Here is a 17,821-nt window from a genome sequence, read left to right as displayed (position 1 = left end):
GTTTTCCCCCGGCTGAGGATCCACGTGGCCACGAGAATGGCCACTCTAGGACAACTGAAGAGACTGCACCTGTTGAAAACAGGAGCCCAGAGAGCGGCCCAATACTATGTCAAACCCAAGGAGAGTCGAGGGCCGTCTGGACAAGGATGGCTAGCGCTAGCAGGCGTTAGCACAGCTCTACTGGGAACAGGGATCTATCTACTGGGTGTGTAGTGTCTAGAGCTATGCTTGTGTACACTGGAGAGATATGACTTGCTATTAGAACTGAGTACAGCTTACATTCTACATGTATGGTTTCCTTAAATATAGTTGGGCCACTGTTTTAATAGTTGTGTTTTCTAAGGTCGGCCTGAGGAGGAGATAGAGGGACTCGGACCACAGGTGTGCAGTGTGTGGGTGTGTGTGCAGTGTGTGGTGTGGGTGTGTGTGCAGTGTGTGGTGTGGTGTGGGTGTGCAGTGTGTGGTGTGGTGTGGGTGTGCAGTGTGTGGTGTGGTGTGGGTGTGCAGTGTAGATGTAGTACATGCATGATCCATACAGTGTGTTGTACTGATGTGCTTTATCACTGCAGGAGCCTGATGAGTATGCCAATGGTAAGCTCTCACCCTCCCCCTCCTCATACTAACCAACCCCCCACAGTGCCTCTGGTCAAGGCGTACCTCTACAGAGCATGGGACACTGTGGTGAACTTCAAGAAGGTGTGTCTTCATCTCTACCTTTGCTACCTTCAATTGCCCCTCCCCCCTTACAGTCATTTTCGGAGCCTAGTAGTGACAAGCTGTTACCTGACTACCTGCCCCATCCCTACCAACGCCCCTACACACTAGTACTGGAGATGAATGACCTCTTACTACACACCTCTTATGATGTGAGGGTGGTTCTCTTCATACGTATCTTTATAGATATCTTCAGGAGTAGATAAAGATCGTTATGTACTCCTGGTATCTTTCATTGTATATAATTATAGCCCAGACACAATACAGGTACCGAGGGAACCGTGTCATTTTGCAGTCCTTGGAAAGGCCTAGCTGATAATAATTAGCATTGTTAGTGTACAGTCTTGTGACACAGTCGCTGTTTGTGTGATATCTCCATATCAAATTTCATCTGGGACGAAAAAGCTTCTCATAATTATTATCTCACTCTGCATGTATTAATATGTACCATTGTGTATAACCCCTGCCCCTCCCTCCCTACAGCGACTGAGTGGATGGAAGTATCAGAAGAGACCTGGAGTGGACGCACTTCTCCTTCAGTTGTTTGAGTTCTATGAGATAGTAGTGTTCACATCGGAGACGGCCATTAACGGAAACTCTCTCCTCACAGCCCTCGACCCTAACCAGCTCATCTTGTACAAGCTGTACAGGAACTCTACCAAATACGTCGATGGTGTACATGTGAAGGTGTGTGTGGGGGGGCTCCTACGTGTGTGTGGGGGGGGGCTCCTACGTGGTTAATTATCATAATCTTGAACTTGGTAAGTATATGTTGATAAGCTCTATAACTGATTAATTTTGTCAGAGGCCAATTATTTATCTCCGCCCCCACACTCGTACACTCGCAGGACCTCACTAACTTGAACCGCCCACTCAATCGTGTCATCATAGTAGACACGAACTCAAAGTCTGTCAAGTTCCATAAAGACAACAGCATCATTATGGAAAAGTGGACAGGAGACGTCGACGACAAGACACTCTGGGAGCTTATACCATTGTTGCAGAGTAAGACAGCTAGCTCCGTAGTTATAATTCTGACTTACTGGCCATTTTCTGGCTCTCCCCTGAAGTAAAGTTCCCCTTAAAAATTAGATTTTTGTTGAGACTTTGCATCATATGCATTATAAATACTACTGTCCACTGGTACAGTTAACTCAATTGATCACGAAGTTGTGTTGTCAGTCTCTCCTTTCTGTAGCCATTGCTGTAAACGAAGTCGATGATGTGAGACATGTACTCAACTTCTACAAGGCTCAGAGAGGAGAGGATAAAGTGCTGGAGACATATCGACTCAACCAGGCACTCTTACAAGCTGAGGAGGAGCAGCGGAGGGAGCAGATGGAGCAGCTGGCTCGACAGGGAGCACGGAGGGGAGTGGGTGGACCAATCTCAACCTTCTCTCTCAGCAGAAAGCAACAAATTCAAAATGTACAGGTCTGTTATTTTGGGTGCACGAACATTTTTATACAAGTATAGATTGACACCATTAAAACAGGCCCAAATTAAAGACTTTTTATTTTAGCACATCATCTGCTATCTCTAAAGCTTTCATAAATTGGCTTTGGACCAACAGAACTAAATTAGTTATGGCCGTTAACTGAAATTGCTCGCATGTTGACACTTGTTGTTCCCCTGCAGCCTGAGAGTGTCACGCCCCCTACAACCATTGAAGCTCCGCCCACTGACCCCTTGGCTAATCAAGATCAGTCATGGAACGATTGGATAGCTAGCTGGGTAGGATGGAAATAGACTATTGATTTTTCATTATTTTTTGTAATAGACTAAATTTCATTTATCATCCAATTAAATTAACGTTGTTACTTGTAGTTAATTATGCCTCGAGGCGTAGCCGCACGAGGGATACAGTAAAGTAGATGGGCGTGGCCCGCCTCCAAAAGAGGAGAGAGGGGAGGGGCTGGGAAGCCAACAAAAATGCATTACGTAAGGGTTATACAATCTGATTGGTGCATATGCATTCCTGAATGCAAACTCCTTACGTAATGTAGGCAGTCTGCAATCTGATTGGTGCTGCATGTTTTTCTGCAGCAGGAACGAATGCTATAGAGCTGCAACCCTAGTCGAGCCGCCGAGTTAGCCTTAACTTGCACTAAAGCGCTAGCTTTTTTGTTAGTTACAAGAGAGTCAGAAAGAGCTGCTGAAGAAGCTAGCTATTTTAGTAAATGTGCTTATTATTTATTATATGTATACATATTAATGTCACATTAACTTTGTCACTCTCAATAAATTATTATAATTTATAAGCCGAAACAATGGCAAGCACATCATAATTAATTAACTGAGTGCCAACGTTAAAAAAAAAAAGCGGTCTGGCCAGAAACTGCTTAGGGGATAAGTACTACTTTTAGGGTAGCATAAGTACTACTTTTTAAGGTAGCATAAGTACTGCTTTTGAGGGCAGCATAAGTACTACTTTTTAAGGTAGCATAATAAGTACTACTTTTTAGGGCAGCATAAGTACTGCTTTTGAGGGTAGCATAAGGTACTGCTTTCGAGGGCAGCATAAAGTACACTACACCTAGCAGTGTGTACTGTGAGTTACAGAACTCCGGATAAAGTAGCGCTCTGATGGTAGATGCCAGTTTCCCGACACCCACCACCAGCTCTGGAGCCCCATGAATAACCACAAGCGCTACTTTGGGTCACCGGAAGTGGTTTGTATAAAGTTGGCAGTGAATCTGAGTGATAGTATTTTAACTTTTGGTATCGATCGTTTTTCCCAAGTTTCCCTGTGATGGCATGCAGCAAAATTAAAAATGTTCATGATATAAATATTTGTATAAAAGCTAGCTCTTAGTAGTTTTATGTTAATGTAGCTTTGGTACCTCCACCGAGGCATCAGCACCCACGGTGCTTAATTAATTATTGTTTCAAGAATAATTTATTGTAGCTTATATTAATGACCATGTATATTCAGTGCACCAGTTATAACATCAATAATTATAGCCAAGTGATTGCCAATTCAGATATGCATGCATGCAACATTACGAGGAATGATTACAAAAAAACACCTCAAATTAAAAAGTAGCTATGCAGTCATTGTCTTAGCTCTGGAGTACAGAGTCCACAGTGATGTCACTGGTTGTCATGACAGCACTAGTCACCATACTCCTCACTGGCTCATTGAACACACTCTCGAGGGCTGTGGACGATGTGAGACTTGTGAGGGGTGTGGTCGGGTCAGATATGATGCTGTACGTTGTAGTGATGTCACTAAATGATGGGATGTCGTTACTGAGTCCAGAGCTGACCTCTGTGACCTCTACAAGGTCAGAGGTCACAGATGAGCTGGTGGGCGTGAGGGTGGAGAGAATAGGGAGCGCAATCACACCACCTGAGAAAATACAACAGTGGGATAAAAGGCATAGCAACCAAATGAATTCTTACTCTAATTGCTAGGGATAAACATCCAAATGTTTAAGAGAACTTGTTGTTTAGCAAAAATTCTGTTCGCTATCGATGGACACGATAAGGCAATAATGAGGCGGGGGTATAGCTTACCTCTAGAGGCGATGTCATTAGCAGAGGTGCCTGTTCTGGCAGAGGAGAGGAGAGACTTGACGGGGGAGACTGCCAGGGACAGAGGGACAGGAGAGGAGGGCATGCCAGGAGGGGAACCATCATCCTTACCCTAGAAGAACATAAAACAATACATTTTAGGCCTTTTTGTAGTGGTTAATATGCCATAGAAACACAGTGGCAGTAGTACTAACCACACACTCAATACACAATGCTCACAGGTGTTCCCCGGACTTGCTTGGCGTGAGAGAGCATGTGAGACTTGAGGTTAGTGGACTGAGCAAACCGCTTGTTGCAGTTATCAAAAGGACACACGTAGGGTCGGTCTCCAGTGTGAATACGAATATGGGTACGAAGGTTAAAGTCCAACGAGAAACGTTTCCCACAACCCTCAAAAGTGCACTATATGGGAGGGGGCGGAGATAATGCATGCGCACAAAATAACACTTGTGCAACTGACCATGAAGGGCTTTTCCCCAGTGTGAACTAACTGATGTCTCTTCAACTTGGAGCTCTCAACAAATGCCTTCCCACACTCTGCACACACGTGCACTCGAGGTCCGTGGGTGTGGAGATGCTTCCTCATGGCAGCATTGTCTCTGAACATCTTACTACAGCCTTTGTGGGGACAGGGGATGGTCCTCTCAACACCGTCGGCGTCCCTACGTCTCTGTAACTTAGTCTTCCTGTAAGGGGGGGGGGGGGGGGGTTAGTACACATAGCGATATTAATAGAGTTACCTGGTGAACTCAACGATGGATTCAGGGTCAGAAAAGTCATAGCCAGGAATGCCCTCAGGAGGTATCTTCTTCCCGCGCGTGTACTCAAAGAAATCGTCAGATTTGCCCGACAGTTTCTTCTTCTCATCTGCCAGAGAGAAAGGTTGGGATAGTTAGCTAGTAAGTCGATTATAGGCCGAGGGAGGGGAATGAAGTGAACGTACCAGGACACCACATGCTCACGGCAAAGCTTCCCCCGTCTACTGTTCGGATTGGCATTTTTTTCCTTCGCCATTTCCGGGGGATCTTTTCAGGATCAAAGTTCACTTCATTCACCTCCCGAGGCTCTTTAGTTACCCCTCCAGAAAATCCAGTAGGTATTTGACGATCACTAAAACGAAAAGTACCTTTCTTGCTTTTCTTTTGTTTTCCTTTCCTCCCAGGACTTGAGCCATTGCCTTTGGAGCTTCTCCAGTTAGGTCCACGCCTTCTCTTGCCAAGAATCAAAGCACTTGAGCTGGGAGAGTCTTGTAAGCAGTCACTGAAAGGTTCATCTAATTCTAGGTCGCCATTTTTTAATCCAAAATGTCCGCCGCCTCCAAGCTCGTCGCTTTCTTGCAAAGCAATGATGACATTGTCGACGGGATCCAGCTCTACAGGTAGTGTGTCTCCCTCTGTAGTCGTTTCCACTTCTTCTTGCACCATGAAATCCAGCTCGTGAGCTGAGGTAGCCAATGGCGCCTGCCCTTGAAGGATAGTTTCAACTTCTACGCCATGTTCTGTGCCACAAACGTCATCAACATTGATTTCAACGTCTGAGTCCGCCATCTTGAAATTGGCAACTTCAAAAATGGCTGCTTGATTATGAGTTTACGGACTGTTTTACTGAGGTAAGGGCCCTAGCGCTAGTATACGGAAGTGTTTAATGGTGTGCGTTATTAAAAAACTAAAGATGGACAAGATCACTGATGTTTCTGTCACTAACTGCACAGATTCTCGCTATGTGCAACCATTTAGAGTCCTCTACAAGCAGGACGGGAAGCAGAAGTTCTGGGATTGCACCAAAGTCCATGACAGGTGATGAGCATAACTAATTGCGTACACATAGAACTGTAGAACGCCCCAAATTACGTGAATTTTGTCGTTGATTGCTTTTGTTTCTTCCTTGCAGTGTGAGTGTACTCATCTACAACAAGACGAGAGATGCTCTCGTGTGCGTGAAGCAGTTTCGTCCAGCCGTCTACATGAGTCGACACAAGGAGCTCTGGGAGAATTCACCCGTGTTTTCATCACCCCTCAGTCTAAAGCCCAAACCACCACCACCCACGAACGAACAACCCCCCACTACTGAACCACCCCCCACTACTGAGCCAGCTGCTACTACTGAGCCAGCTGCTACAAGTAATCCAGGCTATGCCTCAGGGGCCCTGGGCTGTGCGTATGAGATGTGTGCTGGCATCATCGACAAGGGAAGCTCACTGGAGCAAATCACTAAGGAAGAGATTCTTGAAGAAACTGGATACGATGTTCCCTTGGAGAATATAGAGAGAGTCAGCTCCTACTACTCTGGTGTTGGGCATTCTGGCAGCCATCAGACGTTCTATTATTGTGAGGTGGCAGACTCCATGATGGTGAATGGTGGAGGGGGCAACGTCCAGGAGGGGGAGTGCATCGAGGTGCTGTATGTACCAGCTGATCAAGTGTTGGACCTGCTCTTCAATGAAGAGGTGCCTAAGTCGGCAACTTTCTGTTACGCTCTACTCTGGTTCTATCACTTTAAGAGAAGCAAGAAATAAGAGAACTGCTAGCCAAACTTTTTATTTATTATAGCCAAAACGTTGTGTTTGCTGTTATGCTGCCGTGTGTATATAAGGTTTTTTACAACTCTAGAGCTGTGGCCATGGGCAAGAAGATACTCTGTCTTTACAAAACTATACCTCAGCCAGAGAAAAGTGAGCACACAAACTAATAATTATGTGGTATATAATTATTAAGAAGGATATAAATTACTGATATGAGAATAAACTATACTTTCTGAAAATGTACATGTAATTGTTTGTAGAATTGTCTGCCATGGTGAGGGGAGCAGCTAATGACAACTTCATTGTTAAGGACTACACTAATGCTGATGGATTGGAAGTCATTCTGAGGGAATTCTTCTCAGAATAGCTCAAGAGAAGCAAGAATTAATTAAGAAAAACTGCTAGCTAATTACATCAAGGGCGTATACGCCCTTGATTACATTAAGGGATTGATTTTGTTCACCCAATGCTGCTTTTATATTAGAAACAAGAAATCAATGAAGTACTGCATGTTACTTGACACAGAGACTATAATTATAATATTGTCAGTCACTGTCCATGGTCTGCCCTGTGTCAGTATCCAGCCCCGCCCTCCTGTTAGCCTGCACTCGTTGTAGTTGCTCGTAACCAGCCCGCAACATAAACTGGAACACAGGGTCATTAGCCACACCCCTTTCAGTGAGGGCCTCGTACGATAGGAGGCGTGGCAACTCTGGTAGCAGACTCAGCACATCCAGACCTCGGTTGTATCCCTCAACAATTAAACTGGAGAAAAATGTTTTTTGTAGCTCTTTAAGAGGGTCATCAGTATCGAGCTGACTCCAGCTGTGTGTGTGTGTGTGTGTGTGTGTGAGGGGGCGGGTTACAAGCTGTGTGTGTGTGTGTGTGTGTGTGAGGGGGTGGGTTACAAGCGGCGTATATAATAATTTGTTTTGTACTCACACACAAATTAGATACAGGGATTGGCAACGGATCATGTCCGCACATAAGCTACACATAAAATCAATAACAGAACTTGACAAGCTATCCCACCAAACGCGAGAAAACAAGGCATTCTATATTAAAGACACATTAGTGTTAATAGATAGAATCATGTGGTAATTATTTATAGTATGATGTTACTTGTGCAACGACATGGGTCTTATTGTTAGGAATAATAGGCAATTTGAAAAGAATAATAGGCTGTTAACTTGAGTATAAAAGAATGGCATAATAGATAATAAAGCAGCAGAATTCTTACACTGACAGTAAGACAATCATTTACTCTTTTTGCGTCTTTGGCTATTTTTTCCAGCGTTGGAAGTAGGATTAAACCGCAGGGAAACACGGATAGCTATTCGAGGTGCTTTTGTTGCCAATCCCTCTCTGTATCTATGCATACAGCACTATTAGCAATAGGCCTTTCAAAGGGCTTTCATCTATTACTTGTGAAAATGCACAATCCTAATGAAGGTCAAAGATAGCCCTCTCTCTCTAAACAGGTCCCTTTCGAACAATTGTAAGACTATACTTTTTCCTTGAACATTTCATTCCAAAAGCGATCACTGATCTAAACACATCATTGCATTATCCTCACATACATGTACATGCCATTGTTAAACATTGTTAAACGTACTCATCTCTTAAGATGGCCTGACTCCAGATATAGCACCTCAGCTCAGTTCCCTCAGGGCTCTCCTCCTACACACAACACATGACAGACACTAGTAGCCAGTACAGCATGAAGACATGTACAGCTACAATACATTTGGTGCACACACGATTCTATCCAACCCAAGAGGCCTTGTGCTTATAACCCCATTCCAAGCACACACCCACCCACTCCCCACACACACACACAAACCCGCCCTCCCCCCCTACACACGACTATTTACTCACAGGGTAGGTTTGGTGGATTAGCTCTAAGGCAGCAATGAATCTTCCCTCGTCCACACAGTGGTCATCTCCCACGTACAGCTGTTAAACACGTCACATGATAAGCACATGACAAGCACATGACATGATGGTAATGTACCTCGATAATCTGCTGAGTGGACAATGGGGGCATCAGCTCAGCGTCCAAACCAGCTACCTGTACAGGAGGCGCAGCTTAACATTAAATGCTGTATAATAATACATCAATTACAGTAATACTGACCTCTAGAGTGTCTTGAGGGAGGTGTTGTTGGTACTCAATACGATAGAGGGCGGAGTCTAGCTCAGAGGTGTCTGCCCTCCCTCCTTTAGCCGCTAACAGTGAGAGCTTGCTCAGACTAAGCAGAGTCTGCATGGGGAGACAGTATAAATGAACACTAGGGGACGGGGGAACACTATACAAGGACATCACCTTCTTCTTGGCCACACACTCAGCCTCTCTGTCTGCTAGTGTTTTGAGGTCACCATGTGCCTATAAACATCGATATTATGAATTATGGCCAATCCAAGATATAGCTATATACACCGTAGCTATAGCTGGGCACCTGATCGTAGTCCTTGACTGAGAGTGAGTGGAGCCAGCGTAGGTGTGGGTGCGGTGTCAGGAAAGAGGACAACTCAACAGGGAGAGACTCTGAGAATGAGAGCAGCTCTTGAAGCTTGCCCTCGTCCAGATACCATTTGAACAGAAACTCAGAAAAGCCCTACAAAAAAGAGAAAATACACTTAAACATTTTGAAGAAATAATTTGTAGCTATAGCAATAGCAATACAGAGTGCAGGCTTAATGTACCCAGCGTTTGTTTATCTTTAAACAGCCATAAATTTAGTTTCGTTCGAACAATCACATTAATTTTCTGATTTTCTGAAAACTTAGAAGGAGCTCTTATGGTATGCTCAATTCTCAAATTTGGAACGGGCCATAATTTCCCATTTTCGGAAAAAGACCATGGGCTATATAGCCCATGTCTTTTATCATAAACAGGTCAAAAATAAACTATTGATTTTAACACATCATCTGAATGGCCTTTTTCTAAGCTTTCAGAAAATCACAAAATTAACGTTATTGGACCAACGAAATTAAAGTTATGGCCGCTCAAAAACTTCATTATAACGCTGCTCACCTGTGCCTTGTAGGTGTGACTTCATATAACGCGGGGTATGACTCACCTGTGCCTTGTAGGTGTGCATGTAGTCCCTGATCTTCTCCATGTCCCCCGCACCATCACACAGCTGTACTAGCACACGGAAGTCACCATATCTCTCAGCCAACTCTGTGGCATGTCCGTGCTGCCCCACCTCCACTAGTCATGTGAGTATCATGTGATACGAGAGAGTATCATGTGATATATTGATTACTTACCCAGTGACATAAGGATCCTTGTTCTGTCTGCTTCGAATGACCTTTGAACCTCAGTTTGCCGTGTACTGTCTAGTCTATAGTCAAACATACAGGTTATATATATGTCTTCTGGATCACATGACTTACGGCAAAGTGTCAATGTGAACTTTATACCCATCAAAGAGAATATCAGCCAGCCCACCAACAAGGGACCACACTCGAGGCTTGTCCTGTGGAATTAATCGAGTGATTTCTGTACTAATAATTATGAGAATATTATATATTATTGTACCTGTTCGCTTGCTTCCATCCCGCCCACACTCATTAGTAGTTCCACTTGCTCGTTCAAAACAGCCCTCATCTGGTCACTAGACGTCCAGTATACAGCCTCGTGTGGGGGCGTGGTGTGGGTGTGGTCTCGGGGAGTGTCCAGAACCTGGTACATATGAATGTTGTTATGGCGATAGAGGATTGCATCTCTTAGTACAGTCAGTAGAAGAGAGGACGTCGTTAGCAATAAGTCAACTCTGCAGGGGGTATAAAAGGGGCGTGGTTAACTATGCAGGGGGATTATAAAAGCGGAATAAATAAGTTCAGTGTTCAGTTGTCCAATTTTCAAACTTTCAGAAATCACCCCTACAACCAACCACCACTAACAGAAACGCTGATCAGAACTGAATAGTGCTCACCGTTCTTGAGGAGATGTGAACCTAGCGAGCAGGTCCTTATGGAGGGAGGGCAGGGCAGTGAGGAGTGAGTCAGACAAGGAGAGCTGCGTGTAGAACTGCTCCGTCTTAGACAAGGGGGAGGGGCTACGCCCACGCACTGCCACACGAACCAACTCATCAGTGATCCTATGAACAAATAATATCAAACATGCTGAATAAGTATATCACCAGCAGACACTAAACACTAGCTAGCTAGCTATACACATATCTTACTGGTTGTGTGTTTTCCTCACAGCCATGGCTGCCTGTATCTTCTCTGCATGCTCACACAGGAGCAGCCTAGTGTCCAGACCACGCCCCCTCACAGTGACGGCTGTGAGACGATCCAACAACCCACTGTCTGCCAGGAACCCCATATACCTGTCATCATCGTGAGAGCAATCACAACACCAGTTACACACACACACACAGACACACACTACACAGTATGTCAGTACATACAGTTATTACATGTAATTTACACACTTCTGACAAATACTTATTCACTGACAATGAACAAGAGATGATGTTTGGTTTGTTAATAGCTATAGATATCACACCTGTTGTGGGCTAACAGCTTCTGCTCTAGCCTGTAGATCAGTATCAGGGACTTTCCCCCGGGAGCATCCGCCCCCTCACTCCATCCAGGGTCAGAGTTCACCGGCTTGTCGTCCATGATGAGGGCAGAGAGTCCAATCACACCCACATCTCCCGGAGTATCCAGAGCCGATGAAAATAGAGCCGGGGGAAAATGCTCATCACACAATTCCTCCACTCTTGCCTGCAAGTACGTAATATCAATAATTATTATTATAAATAAAACGAACCAGATTTCCTTCCAAATATTCAGCAAAGGCAGTCTTGAGTATTTCTGTGGCTTCCTCGGACACTTCAGGGGCCATTAGTGTAGAAGCCGTACGAGAGAGGGGAGTGGGTGTGGCTAAAAATGACTGTCGTAGAGGTGTGGTCAACTGTCGCTGCTGTGGTACAATGCTGCCAGTAGTGCCAATGTTAGGAGCTACGCAGACCACCCCCTGATGTAGAGTGAAGAGTACGCTGTGTGAGGGGGTGTGGCCAGCTCCGAGGACAGAGTTAGGTGTGGGGAAGGAGATCATATCAGGTAGTCCCTTGGACACTAGAGAAGGGGGCAGTGGGAATCAACATCAACAAAATTTATAGAGTGTAGTGAGCACACTCACGCTTGACTAGCAGTACTGTGTGTCTGTCGTACATGGCCAGGATGTGTGGGGACCCCAGGAGGGTGTATCGAAGTAGTGCTGAGTCAGCAGTGCCAGCCTGGGGGAATATCATGAGCTGTATAAACTATAATCCTGGTGAATGACTCACTGTGTAGGAGGTTGTGTAGTTGAGTCTGACCAAGTTGTCCACGTCAGGGCTAGGCTCCTCACGAGAGTGGAGGGGGAAGAGTGCTGTGTAAGGAGTAAGGGTGTGTGAGGAGTGAGGGGTGTGAGGTGTGATAGTGTGGGTGGACTTACTTAGCCCATACTCTGCACTGGTGGAGTCACCGATTACCATGGCAAACAGGACAATCACGTTGTCACTGCAAAAACAATTAATTAAATTTATTCACTAGCAGAGACACTAACCCAGCTAGCTGTACGTCCACTAGCCATACTGCAATTTGATTGGATGCATGGTCAAACTCCACCCACTGGTTCAGACACACACTGTCCGAGATGACTGGCTTCAACTCAACATTATACACCAGCTAGAGGCAATAACTCTCATGATATCAATGACATTTTGCTATATTTTATGTACCTCCAGTTTGCTGCTGCGGTACTGCCAGCGTTGCAGATGTGTGTCAGTGAGGACAAAGACCATGCCCCCTTCCCCGCAGACCACACCCCTTATCTCTTGAGGTATTGTAACTCCTCCTCCAAAGAACAAAGTGCTCATACGTCGACCAATCCCGGACAGCATCCCTTCAGGCAGCGGTACCTCACGCGCTAACAGCTGGTGAATATATACACCAGAGCATCATTTTGGAAAATCTAATTTCGTAGCATTATGGTTGAGGCCCTGGATAACATTTTAATCTACATCCAGACATAAGGCATTCAACTTCTTAAGAGCTAGATTTAGTAGCTCCATACAAGCCTGTACACTCACTTGTGTATCTGATGGTTGTAAGAGGAAGAGTGAGGCGGATGTTGAGGCGAGGAGGTATGTGTGGGCGTGTGGGAGGGGGGTCAGGGAGAATGAGTGGGCGTTCCCTAGTGACAACACCTCCTCACACAGCACAGAGGTGTCTCTGAGCACATTGCTCCAATAGTAGGCCTTGCCCTCAGGGGAGACTGCCAGGAGGGGGGCACTGTACAAGGAGGTTATAGATGATGACAAGATGTGTGTGGGGGGAGACTTACGCCAGCTCACTAGCTTGTGCTGATACTGCAATCAATTTAGAGCTCCACCCACTTCCCGGCCGAGTGGGAGGTAGATTCATGGAAATACATTGTGTCTAAAAAATTGAATAATTAATTTCCATTATCGTAATTATTATATTTATTATCAAGAGTTCATTAGGAACTCTTGTTATTATACATACTGTAATTTGTTGACTAGAGTATCTCCATAGCAGCAACTTCCTCTCGACTACTAGCCAGGCCCAACCACACTCCCCCAGACACACATCAATATCTGATTGGAGTACGAGTCATATCACATGACACAGCAGTGCCGGACGTACATACCTCCTCGGCTGGTTTTGAGTGCTTCTTGTACTTGCACTGGTACTGGGGTATTGAGTGCTGTCACTACATGATCCTCCGTCTCCTCCAGCACCTGCCCCACATTCCTGAGGGTACACACTGCATGTCAACCAGTACCAGCTATATATATACATACCTCTTGAAAGTGGGTGTTGACTTTGGAGTGGTCTGTGTGCTTCTCCTCCCTGTGATGCTGGCATTGAGGAATGACTGCCCACCCAGCGAGGGTCTTCCTGACGACACTTTGGGAGTCACAAACATCTGGGTATATTGTATCTATGGATATGGAGTAGCTAGGTAGAGGAGATCTTTGATAGAGATGAAGTAAATGTAAATAAACACCATGTGCGTTGAAGGCAAGAAAGAAAGGAAGAAAGAAAGAAAGTTTGATCTTTGAACCATATAAAAATCTAGAATCGAGGCTATAAGCATGCGGCTCTGAGACTGCCATTAGCAATCCCACCCACTACGCATGTGCAAAACCACATGTGAAACTTTATCAAAGTGATGTCTTTGAAGATCTATTTCGCTGGTAGTATTCGTGCTGGTAGAGCTGATGCTCACATATACGCCAAGATAGTGGACATCTTGAAGAAGTATGGATCTGTTCTGACAGAGCATGTTGGAAACCCTAACATGACTGAGAAAGGTAGTCACTATTAAACACATGAATGAATATCCTCTGGTTCAACAAATATTTAAATGCAGGGGATGTGTTGCTCACTGATAAAGAAATCCATGATCGTGATGTTGACTGGCTAAAGCAGTCAGATGGTAGGTAGTACAATACTTATACTATGTATACTAACCCAATGATTTATATAATGATGCAGTTCTTGTTGCTGAGGTTACCCAAGTCTCGCTGGGTGTGGGGTATGAGATAGGGAGAGCTGTGGCCATGGGCAAGAAGACACTCTGTCTTTATAGACCTCAACCAGACAAGAGTGAGCACACAAACTAACAATAGTAGCTACGCTAGTAATGCGTCTTGTTACTCTAGGACTGTCTGCCATGGTGAGGGGGTCAGCTGATATCACTGTTGTAGATTACTCAGAAGTTCAAGTGGAATCAATTCTTGAATCGTACTTCAAAACATTCATCAGATAGGAACTTTATGAATATGAAAATTATATAATAATTATTTGGTGTGAATAAAAAAATAAATGATCATTTTCTAACATTAGTGGGCCCATATCTGAGTTCTCTCTCAAACTGTTCAGCTGTTAGTGTTCCATCGATGCTCTCACAGCCCTTGTTGAACACAGAGTATGCACTAGGTTCGTGTCTAGGTCGCCGACTACCATACAGCGAGTAGGCCATCAGAACCAGGCCTGAGAAGATCACGTACACCACACCAAAGCCACACTCAATACTGATCCCCCACAGTAGAAACCATAGTCCTATTTTGAGGGCAGTACCGAGGGGGTGGAAACTTCCATCTGTTTTTGAATCAGAAGTGCTTGTTTCACTGGATACATTGACTTCATTGTGGACTTGTATAGGATCTTCCGAATGTGTTGGAACACTTGTGATTGGTGTGCTGATAGCTTCCTCTCCTCTGTGTAGCTCTGATGGCTTCTCCTTCGCTTTGCTCTGTCTGTAATGGACCAACTTCTCTCTCACAGAACTCATTGTTTAGGAACAGTTAACAAGCCCCTCCCACAAGCTGGGGAATCCCCTCACCACGGCTAAACAAGCTGGGGGAATCCCCACTTGTAAATTATGTGTACCAGTTACGAGCACTCTGCGAGCTGGGGGAATCCCCTACTGGCTGGTACCTGCTCACAGTTTTGTCCTCCAGAAGAATCAGAAAGGTACCTAGTACCTACTCGTTGGCATACTGTAATGGATGCATCACTTCATAATTATACATTAACTTTTCTTTCGGATCTAGGCTCTGTGTACGTGTATATGAATGATTTGCTAATTAATTGATGCATGTTTTGTACAGACGTAAAGCTCTGAGGAGGTTACATGTGCTGGAGGTGTCTCCACCACACACAGAGGGGGCTAGTGGCTGTAACACTGTCCCTGTGAAGGAGTTTATCAGATCAGGTGCAGGTCATGTGACTCCAGTACCCAGTGACCTTCGCCCTCTGAGTGTCCTGGTTGATGCCATCACTTATCTTATTACAAGGTATGCATTATTACAAGGTATGCAAGTCTAAAAATAACGTAATAACAAACGTGTTGCTAACTCAATGCCAAGTCATACCCTTTATCAATAATACCATAAAAGGTAATATTTACCCCAATCATCAACTATGGTATTGAAATTAGTATTGATGTTGAAGCTAGGGCAAACTGATACACTGTACAACAAATCTTTATTCTATATCTACCCTGACTGAATGTTTTGGCCCTTTCTTAAAATGCTATACAGTATAGATCATTCAACACATACATTACTGGTACAGGGTGTGTGAGAGGTCAGACTATCCTTGGTGGCTAGTTTGTGAGTTTGTCACTAACAGACTACAGTCCATAAGACAGGACATAACCTATCAGGTACTGCACTCTTGTTACACATAACCTATCAGGCATTAGCCTAATATGTTTAATGTTTGCACATGATTAATTTGGCTCAATTGTCCTTATTTCCATATTAAGAGCTATTCACTTGTAGAAATGTTAACATGTTCTCACACTGTTTGCATAGCAACTCACTGGCTCTGATGTCGACTACATATGTCAACTAGCAGCCAGGTTCCATCTTTATGCCCAGTACAGGTACACACTGTGTATCTATGCTGTGTACTGGTCACCCCTCCTCTCTGTACCTTAATTGAAGGTTGTGGAGATGTCCAGTGGATAAATTTGACCCTAAATTGAACAGAGATCACCTTCAACAGTGTTTGGTCAAGCTGGTACGACAAGGCATTGTATCATACCCTGAGTTTGAGGCTTATCACCTGCTTGTCAACTTAGGTAAGTGTGTACGTGTTTCTATTGATATTATACTGTCAAATTTGTTTCCAGGGAACCCCCACTCTGTTCAACATGCACTGCAGCTTAGCAACGACTTAAGGTAAAGCATTAAATTGATAGTGTATATATGGCTGTAACGGCTACTGTGTGTGTGTGTGTGTGTGTGTGTGCTAGGAGCCACCCTTGTGTGGTCAGAGCCTTGTGCATCAGTAGGAGCTATATGGAGAATAACTATATTCGTTGGTTCCGGCTAGTGTCCTCCCTCTCCCCTCTCGAGCAGTCAGCTGTGCTGCCATACGTCAGTACCATGAGACGGTATGTGGCTGTCTAACCAACTATCTCTATCCTATCTCTGTTACAGCGTTGCTCTGTCCATTGTGAGCAAAGCTTACTGCAGTCGGAATAGTGGCATTCCCATCGCGACCATGTCTACCTGGCTACTCATGTCAGACATTGCCTCAACTGCTGAGCTATGCACAATGTATGGTGAGTCACCCCCGGCCATTGCTCTATAGTGTGGTATCAGACTACCCTCCCACATGCACAGGGCTAGAGGTGAGGGGTGACACAGTAAGCATCAAGAGAGGAGCATTCACTCTACCAGCTAAGGTTTGCTACACAAGGTATTTACATTTTAACATTAATTTTACTTTTCTTCATAGGAACCTGAAGATGGATTGGATATTGCCCACAAACTATCACCATCTCACTTAATATTGCCCAGCCTGATATTTTGAATTTGAAGCATGTACACAAGACCAAAACAACAAACTATTAGCTCAATAGTTGCTGATTTAATACATGAACAACAGATGGGCAGATTGAATTGAAACAGAATTTTATGTCCAATAATTATAATTATCGTTCCGTTATCTATCATTGTCTGGTAAAGGTTTGTATCCTTTCTCTTGTAGCTTCTTTTTGTACTCATCATAAACTCTCTTCTTGTCAAAATACTTCACCTGAGGGAGTGAAGAAAAATTATGGATTGTATAATAAATTACATATCTTATTAAAATAATAATTACTGCATGCATCAATAATTTATTAATTAAAATTAAATATATCAGCTCACCCAGGAGGGAAGGCAGCTGTTCTGGTAGGTTTGTTTGAATTGTGTGCATTGTTCCTCTTGTTCGTGGTGCTCTAGCATACATTGGTAGAAGTTGTCTCTGGCTGTGTAGCAGACCTGCCGGGCCTTCACGTCTGGAGCTACCTTATCCCTGCATAAACACAACACATTACACACGCATGTCATCACAGTCCTGCATGTCCTTACCCCATGATTCCTTTCCCAGAGAGTGCACTGCATTACGTTATGCTGCTACTAGTGTATTTTTAGAGTGTTTTCTCTTTCTGCCATAAGAGGGGTGGATAGCAATGCTCTTGTGACGTCATCGGTATGTTGTTCCGGTGAAGAGGTGCTG

General features: G+C 44.4%; 8 protein-coding genes across 10 annotated transcripts; 4 read left to right on the top strand and 4 right to left on the bottom strand.

Annotated features, from left to right (window-relative positions):
- The first annotated feature begins 6 nt into the window (after positions 1-6).
- On the top strand, positions 7-2,526 carry LOC135348551 (mitochondrial import inner membrane translocase subunit TIM50-A-like). Of its 2 annotated transcripts, none has more exons than XM_064546803.1 (9): positions 7-205; positions 344-381; positions 570-591; positions 638-696; positions 750-866; positions 1,198-1,401; positions 1,563-1,719; positions 1,913-2,142; positions 2,353-2,526. In XM_064546803.1, the coding sequence occupies exons 1-9, from the start codon at positions 37-39 to the stop codon at positions 2,461-2,463; spliced, it is 1,107 nt and encodes a 368-aa protein (XP_064402873.1). In that variant the 5' UTR covers positions 7-36; the 3' UTR covers positions 2,464-2,526. The 2 variants fall into 2 exon arrangements, with proteins under 2 accessions (XP_064402873.1, XP_064402872.1); XM_064546802.1 differs by having other exon boundaries at positions 1,913-2,148.
- Positions 2,527-3,653: 1,127 nt separating this feature from the next.
- On the bottom strand, positions 3,654-5,839 carry LOC135348544 (transcription factor YY2-like). 2 transcript variants are annotated; one of them, XM_064546794.1, is made up of 6 exons: positions 5,195-5,839; positions 4,992-5,118; positions 4,712-4,937; positions 4,471-4,653; positions 4,234-4,363; positions 3,654-4,066 (listed from the first exon to the last, which is right to left on the bottom strand). In XM_064546794.1, exons 1-6 carry the CDS (start codon positions 5,796-5,798, stop codon positions 3,777-3,779), a joined length of 1,560 nt encoding a protein of 519 aa, XP_064402864.1. In that variant the 5' UTR covers positions 5,799-5,839; the 3' UTR covers positions 3,654-3,776. The 2 variants fall into 2 exon arrangements, with proteins under 2 accessions (XP_064402864.1, XP_064402865.1); XM_064546795.1 differs by having other exon boundaries at positions 5,378-5,839.
- A 47-nt stretch (positions 5,840-5,886) lies between these two features.
- On the top strand, positions 5,887-6,861 carry LOC135348546 (uridine diphosphate glucose pyrophosphatase NUDT14-like). The gene is made up of 2 exons (XM_064546797.1): positions 5,887-6,047; positions 6,142-6,861. The coding sequence occupies exons 1-2, from the start codon at positions 5,896-5,898 to the stop codon at positions 6,764-6,766; spliced, it is 777 nt and encodes a 258-aa protein (XP_064402867.1). The 5' UTR covers positions 5,887-5,895; the 3' UTR covers positions 6,767-6,861.
- A 364-nt stretch (positions 6,862-7,225) lies between these two features.
- On the bottom strand, positions 7,226-13,847 carry LOC135348542 (nuclear pore complex protein Nup133-like). The gene is made up of 25 exons (XM_064546792.1): positions 13,603-13,847; positions 13,449-13,552; positions 13,304-13,395; positions 13,122-13,216; positions 12,868-13,069; positions 12,517-12,711; positions 12,342-12,463; positions 12,231-12,295; positions 12,082-12,164; positions 11,934-12,030; positions 11,562-11,869; positions 11,295-11,515; positions 10,969-11,115; positions 10,717-10,881; positions 10,320-10,554; positions 10,175-10,257; positions 10,049-10,122; positions 9,856-9,989; positions 9,232-9,390; positions 9,099-9,158; positions 8,910-9,035; positions 8,787-8,843; positions 8,651-8,728; positions 8,388-8,452; positions 7,226-7,597 (listed from the first exon to the last, which is right to left on the bottom strand). Exons 1-25 carry the CDS (start codon positions 13,725-13,727, stop codon positions 7,318-7,320), a joined length of 3,372 nt encoding a protein of 1,123 aa, XP_064402862.1. The 5' UTR covers positions 13,728-13,847; the 3' UTR covers positions 7,226-7,317.
- A 75-nt stretch (positions 13,848-13,922) lies between these two features.
- Positions 13,923-14,649, top strand: LOC135348549 (5-hydroxymethyl-dUMP N-hydrolase-like). The gene is made up of 4 exons (XM_064546799.1): positions 13,923-14,115; positions 14,175-14,240; positions 14,300-14,410; positions 14,467-14,649. Exons 1-4 carry the CDS (start codon positions 13,974-13,976, stop codon positions 14,571-14,573), a joined length of 426 nt encoding a protein of 141 aa, XP_064402869.1. The 5' UTR covers positions 13,923-13,973; the 3' UTR covers positions 14,574-14,649.
- LOC135349236 (SAYSvFN domain-containing protein 1-like) lies at positions 14,634-15,098 on the bottom strand. The gene has a single exon (XM_064547745.1). It carries the CDS (start codon positions 15,096-15,098, stop codon positions 14,634-14,636), a length of 465 nt encoding a protein of 154 aa, XP_064403815.1.
- Positions 14,905-17,382, top strand: LOC135348545 (SAC3 domain-containing protein 1-like). Its single transcript, XM_064546796.1, has 10 exons — positions 14,905-15,280; positions 15,418-15,603; positions 15,884-15,974; positions 16,126-16,196; positions 16,258-16,394; positions 16,446-16,494; positions 16,569-16,709; positions 16,756-16,880; positions 16,942-17,003; positions 17,057-17,382. The coding sequence occupies exons 1-10, from the start codon at positions 15,189-15,191 to the stop codon at positions 17,129-17,131; spliced, it is 1,029 nt and encodes a 342-aa protein (XP_064402866.1). The 5' UTR covers positions 14,905-15,188; the 3' UTR covers positions 17,132-17,382.
- LOC135348550 (cytochrome c oxidase assembly factor 6 homolog) lies at positions 17,144-17,816 on the bottom strand. The gene is made up of 3 exons (XM_064546800.1): positions 17,674-17,816; positions 17,470-17,617; positions 17,144-17,356 (listed from the first exon to the last, which is right to left on the bottom strand). Exons 1-3 carry the CDS (start codon positions 17,676-17,678, stop codon positions 17,264-17,266), a joined length of 246 nt encoding a protein of 81 aa, XP_064402870.1. The 5' UTR covers positions 17,679-17,816; the 3' UTR covers positions 17,144-17,263.
- Positions 17,817-17,821: the final 5 nt, after the last annotated feature.

The sequence above is a fragment of the Halichondria panicea genome, chromosome 15 (assembly GCF_963675165.1).
Source record: "Halichondria panicea chromosome 15, odHalPani1.1, whole genome shotgun sequence".
Lineage (NCBI taxonomy): Eukaryota > Metazoa > Porifera > Demospongiae > Suberitida > Halichondriidae > Halichondria > Halichondria panicea.
Note: the sequence above shows the minus strand (reverse complement) of the source record. Positions and strands in the feature narration are given on the sequence as shown.

Coding starts and splice junctions, on each gene's coding strand:
- LOC135348550 (XM_064546800.1), bottom strand. Junction 17,357..17,469: donor ACAGCTGCCTTCCCTCCTGG/GTGAGCTGATAT, acceptor TCACTCCCTCAG/GTGAAGTATTTTGACAAGAA.
- LOC135348551 (XM_064546802.1), top strand. CDS start 37: ATGGCCACTCTAGGACAACTGAAGAGACTGCACCTGTTGAAAACAGGA. Junction 382..569: donor TAGAGGGACTCGGACCACAG/GTGTGCAGTGTG, acceptor TTATCACTGCAG/GAGCCTGATGAGTATGCCAA. Junction 1,402..1,562: donor TCGATGGTGTACATGTGAAG/GTGTGTGTGGGG, acceptor GTACACTCGCAG/GACCTCACTAACTTGAACCG.
- LOC135348542 (XM_064546792.1), bottom strand. CDS start 13,727: ATGTTTGTGACTCCCAAAGTGTCGTCAGGAAGACCCTCGCTGGGTGGG. Junction 13,553..13,602: donor TCAACACCCACTTTCAAGAG/GTATGTATATAT, acceptor GTGTACCCTCAG/GAATGTGGGGCAGGTGCTGG. Junction 9,990..10,048: donor AAGGATCCTTATGTCACTGG/GTAAGTAATCAA, acceptor TCACATGACTAG/TGGAGGTGGGGCAGCACGGA.
- LOC135348549 (XM_064546799.1), top strand. CDS start 13,974: ATGTCTTTGAAGATCTATTTCGCTGGTAGTATTCGTGCTGGTAGAGCT. Junction 14,241..14,299: donor CTGGCTAAAGCAGTCAGATG/GTAGGTAGTACA, acceptor ATAATGATGCAG/TTCTTGTTGCTGAGGTTACC. Junction 14,411..14,466: donor TAGACCTCAACCAGACAAGA/GTGAGCACACAA, acceptor TTGTTACTCTAG/GACTGTCTGCCATGGTGAGG.
- LOC135349236 (XM_064547745.1), bottom strand. CDS start 15,098: ATGAGTTCTGTGAGAGAGAAGTTGGTCCATTACAGACAGAGCAAAGCG.
- LOC135348546 (XM_064546797.1), top strand. CDS start 5,896: ATGGTGTGCGTTATTAAAAAACTAAAGATGGACAAGATCACTGATGTT. Junction 6,048..6,141: donor TGCACCAAAGTCCATGACAG/GTGATGAGCATA, acceptor TCTTCCTTGCAG/TGTGAGTGTACTCATCTACA.
- LOC135348545 (XM_064546796.1), top strand. CDS start 15,189: ATGTGTACCAGTTACGAGCACTCTGCGAGCTGGGGGAATCCCCTACTG. Junction 16,197..16,257: donor CATCTTTATGCCCAGTACAG/GTACACACTGTG, acceptor CCTTAATTGAAG/GTTGTGGAGATGTCCAGTGG. Junction 16,881..16,941: donor TGAGCTATGCACAATGTATG/GTGAGTCACCCC, acceptor CCACATGCACAG/GGCTAGAGGTGAGGGGTGAC.
- LOC135348544 (XM_064546794.1), bottom strand. CDS start 5,798: ATGGCGGACTCAGACGTTGAAATCAATGTTGATGACGTTTGTGGCACA. Junction 4,654..4,711: donor CTGGGGAAAAGCCCTTCATG/GTCAGTTGCACA, acceptor CCTCCCATATAG/TGCACTTTTGAGGGTTGTGG. Junction 4,364..4,470: donor AGCAAGTCCGGGGAACACCT/GTGAGCATTGTG, acceptor ATGTTCTTCTAG/GGTAAGGATGATGGTTCCCC.